A 4,607-nucleotide genomic window follows, 5' to 3' on the forward strand; every position below is an offset into this window, starting at 1 on the left:
GGATGAGATATACAGATGCAGAGGATACGATCCACACATGCAGAGGATGAGATCCACACAAGCAGAGGATGAGATCCACATACGCAGAGGATGAGATCAACACATGCAGAAGATTAGATCCACACAAGTAGAGGATGAGATCCACACACGCAGAGGATGAGATCCACACACGCAGAGGATGAGATCCACACATTCAGAGGATAAGATCCACACATGCAGAGGATGAGATCCACACAAGCAGAGGATGAGATCCACACATGCAGAGGATGAGATCCACACAAGCAGAGGATGAGATCCACACATGCAGAGGATGAGATCCACACATGCAGAAGATGAGATCCACACATGCAGAAGATGAGATCCACACATCCAGAGGATGAGATCCACACATGCAGAAGATGAGATCCACACAAGCAGAGGATGAGATCCACACACGCAGAGGATGAGATCTACACATGCTGAGCTATAGAAATAAACTGAATAGAAATAGAAACACAACTCACTGTTCCTCTGCATTTTGCACATATTTATTTTTACACATAACTACCATATTAATTTATTTTTGCACCATTTCTTTCCTACACTGTTTACATTGCGATCTTGTGCAGATTATTTCAATCTGAAAAACTCCGACAGAAAGAAAAAGACAATTAGAAGACATTTATTGATACAATTACTTTAGTCTTTGGCGCTCAGACCTCGACAGTAAACATTAGCGCTGAATTTTTGCTTTGATATGTTTTAACAGGAGTAGAGAACACCTCTGTTTGCCCCCCAGGCCTGAAACTGGTGGTGGAGTGCAGATAGATGAAGTTGGTCAGTCTGTAGACTGCTGGTTGGAGAGGCGGTCTGGGGGGGGACAGGGTCATCTGAATCCAAGTCAGACAGAGCAACCACTGCCTGTGCTTTAGGTAGCAGATGGAGATGTGGAATGGAGAACCGTTTAAAGGGGTCATAGAATGCAAAACCAAGTTTTTGAGTTTTGAAATCCCCACCGACATTTTTTAGGTCTGAAAAGTAGGATATGTCCGGGAAAAAGAGGACGTCTGGTCACCCTACCATATCAACAATTTGATGTTTCAGTGAGTGAGAGCTTGTTGCTATGGTGCATCTTTGCTCAGCAGCTTGGCTTGTTGTAAACCAATCAATCAGAGCACAGCTCATCTAAATATTCACTATCATCCATCGAAGGAAGAAAATCTGTCGTTTCATTCTAGGGCTTTTAACCAGGCTGCATTAGGCCTCATATAACAGCAAATATGCCATTTTCAGCCCAACCAATGTTACACACCCTATTTAGAGACCTGAAGGAGCAGATACCCTATACAATCATTCTATCACCCCTTTAAGATGAACTCTGGATGCTGGAGGTGTGGCTCAAAACTGATTAGCCTTTGACGGAAGAGGATGATAGTAAGTAATAATTTCTTCAGTTGAACTTCCATCTAGGCTCCATGAATGCAAATGTTCCGCATGCAGCGAGGATAACTTCATGCAGCAAGGCTAACCGCATGCAGCGAGACTAACCAAATGCAGTGAGGCTACCCTCTTGCAGCGAGGCTAACCTCTTGCAGCGAGGCTAACTTAATGCAGCGAGGCCAACCGCATGCAGCGAGGCTAACCAAATGCAGTGAGGGCACCTGCATGCAGCGAGGATAACTGCATGCAGGGAGGCTAACCGCATGCAGCGAGGATAACTGCATGCAGGGAGGCTAACCACATGCAGCGAAGCTAAGCGCATGCAGCGAGGCTAACAGCATGCAGCAAGGCTAACTGCAGCGAGGCTAACCTCTTGCAGCGAGGCTAACTTAATGCAGCGAGGCTAACCACATGCAGCGAAGCTAAGCGCATGCAGCGAGGCTAACTGCAGCGGGGCTAACTGCATGCAGCGAGGCTAACTGCAGTGAGGCTAACTGCAGCGAGGCTAACAGCCTGCAGCGAGGCTAACTGCAGCGAGGCAAACTTCATGTAGCGAGGCTAACTGCAGCGAGGCTAACAACATGCAACGAGGCTAACAACATGCAGCGAGGCTAACTGCAGCGAGGCTAACTTCATGTAGCGAGGCTAACGCTGTATCCTGCTTTCCCCCTCCTCCTTTTTCAAAGGTCACAATCTGAGCCAGCATGGATAATAACAGCTAGGACTGATTTAAAGCGCTTTTTAGAAAGGCAAAGAAGAATGAACAATCTGGGATTCACATGGAAAATAATAGAATATAGTCGACTTTTTCTAGATGTTTGTTCATTTGTATAGTTCCTCTTAAATAAACACATTCTCAGAAACATTTTTTATATATTAAAAATTATAAATCTGATTAATAGCTTCTCTATTATTAAACTGATATATATTATTTTAGGTTTGTGACTCAATTTTGGACCATGCAAAACACAGATTTACCTTCAAAGCCTCAGAAGGGAAAGATTCATGGACAAAAGGTAAACCTGGACATGAAATGATGTTTAGTTTTTTACAAAGTGTTTTATAATGTTTGTTTCTTGTTGGCATTCATATAAATATACTGGTGTGAAAACTTAGTATACTTTTCATTGGTTTTACGTCTATTTTTAATTTATAGCGCCCCCTTGAGAAAACTCCACCAGCCACCGCTGGGTTTAGGAGGATTAAGGAAAAGTTTTCTTTTTTACTTTCTTTTATAAACTAGAAGGAAAAGAAGGATGACAGGAAGAGGAAGGCAGGTGATGAGGGGAGGAGCACAGACTTAAGAGAAGAAGTAAATGTGCAAAGTTTGTTAGTGAAGAAAATAAATATTTGCTCTTTTCAAAAAGAAAATCCTCTAGGCTTTAATGCGGACGTTGGGATGGTTCAGTTTCCTGTTGATGCACTGTGGTCTGTCCCAGTTAGTAGGGCTTACTGGTCCCCATTCCCCTGTATAACCCCCCCCCCCCATGCATTAATGGAGGTAATGAGCTGGAGAGTGTTTAATAACAAATAAACTCGAGTAATTATGTTTTTTTTCCTAAATGTTGCATGTCATTTAGATCCATGTTCATCTTCATGAAGGTTAAAGAAATCTGTTTATCGAGCTGATAAACATCAAAGTCTTTAAGAAAAAAAAAAACAAATTCATTTAAATGTAGGATTTTAATGAATCTCTTTTAATTTGTAAAAAACTAAAGCAAGCTGACAAAATGTTTAGATATTTAGATGCGACCAACTAACCGCTGCTCCAAACTCTGTTTTCTGAAGGAGAAACTTGTGACAAAGTGAAAGTGAACAAGTGATGCCTAAAAAAACTCTTTTAGATGAGAATGCATCTAAACGCTTCCTGATGACACACAGAGAGGACTTACGCAGGAGCAGCGTCCAAAGAGTGATGATCCACCAACATTTCTGGAAGAAAATCCAACTGAAAAGACGCCATGGTAGCAGGCTCCTGGTCTTCTGTCACCCTAGGTGTAAAAACGTAACCCTGCTTCTCGTCTCTATAGGGACTCCAAGGCTTCAGCTCAGTGATGCCGATTGAATATATCGACTTTAAATATCCACCAACTGGAGTTTAATGCACCAGATATAAGAAACCCTGAAAAAGAAAAGCATATCCTCAAACTGTGGCTGTTGGGCCAAACCCCAGATGAACACTGAGGGCTGCTGGGAAAGCTGGGTAAGCGAGAGCGATGGGCTCCGGGGCCTCCACAGCTAAACTGCTGATCATCCATATTCTTTGTGTCTGTTTCTCTCAGGCTAGCAGATTTGTCTGCAGCGTCAGATAAACAGAATGTCAGACTGATGGCGATAAGGCCGGCTGGGCACACAGTGAATAGAGGAGCCATGTTGCCCTCTGGTCAGATCCTAATCCCTGGAAAAGGCCTGATGTGCCCCGTTCTTCTCTTTCCTTTGTTATTCCACTAAATTCATTTTTTTTAAATGCACAGCTGTGCCGGTTGTGCCTTTCAACTTCGGTTGCTGCACATAGACGTCTATGCCTGGTGTCTGTCAATCAGTGAAGGAACCTGAGGAACGTACCTCTGTTCTCAGGTAGGAGTAATGCTGCTTCAAAATATCATTACTGCAGAGGAGCTAAAAAAGCACATCAAACTTTAAAATGACTTGTTTTATAAAAGCAAAGGTGGATCAGTAAATGTTCCTGGGTACTATCCTCCTCTAAATCCACCCAACATTTCACAAAAAGGGTCAACAAGAAAACAGGAACTGAGATCTAATTTGTCTGCAAAATCAACACCAAGTCAATTCCATCTAAGTGCAAACCTACCTGATTCTGTGCTGAGAATTCTTTCAACTGAAGACTGTAACTCAGATATAATATAATAATAATATAAACAGATTTAAAATACCCAAAGAACAGCAGATTTTTCATTATTACCTCATCCAAAGCACTTAACTTATCCTGATCTATCTCTATAGTTCTGCTGCTATAGGCTTAGACTGCTGGAGGACATAGGGACCCCTTTTTCCTCATTCTGCTTCATTCTTACCCAGTTTACACTACCCTTAAAAAACTGAGCCGAGACCAGCCCGAGCTCAGTAACGGAGATAACTTGTCGTGTGTGAACGGAAACAACCTGAACTGAACCGAGATAGACATAACCGGACCGCGCTAACTGCAGACCAGTTCCCGAGGTGGGTTC

General features: G+C 42.8%; 1 protein-coding gene across 1 annotated transcript in view; it reads right to left on the reverse strand.

The window, feature by feature from the left end:
* Positions 1-3,788, reverse strand: part of LOC107096215 (CUGBP Elav-like family member 1) — a 68,004-nt gene extending 64,216 nt beyond the window's left edge. The window contains exon 1 of the mRNA XM_015392785.1: positions 3,312-3,788. Coding sequence (XP_015248271.1) covers positions 3,312-3,382 — 71 coding nt within the window. The 5' untranslated portion in view covers positions 3,383-3,788. The remainder of the gene's footprint in view (positions 1-3,311) is intronic.
* Between the last annotated feature and the right edge of the window lie 819 nt (positions 3,789-4,607).

Source organism: Cyprinodon variegatus, unplaced genomic scaffold (assembly GCF_000732505.1).
Source record: "Cyprinodon variegatus isolate N-32 unplaced genomic scaffold, C_variegatus-1.0 Scaffold606, whole genome shotgun sequence".
Taxonomy (NCBI): domain Eukaryota; kingdom Metazoa; phylum Chordata; class Actinopteri; order Cyprinodontiformes; family Cyprinodontidae; genus Cyprinodon; species Cyprinodon variegatus.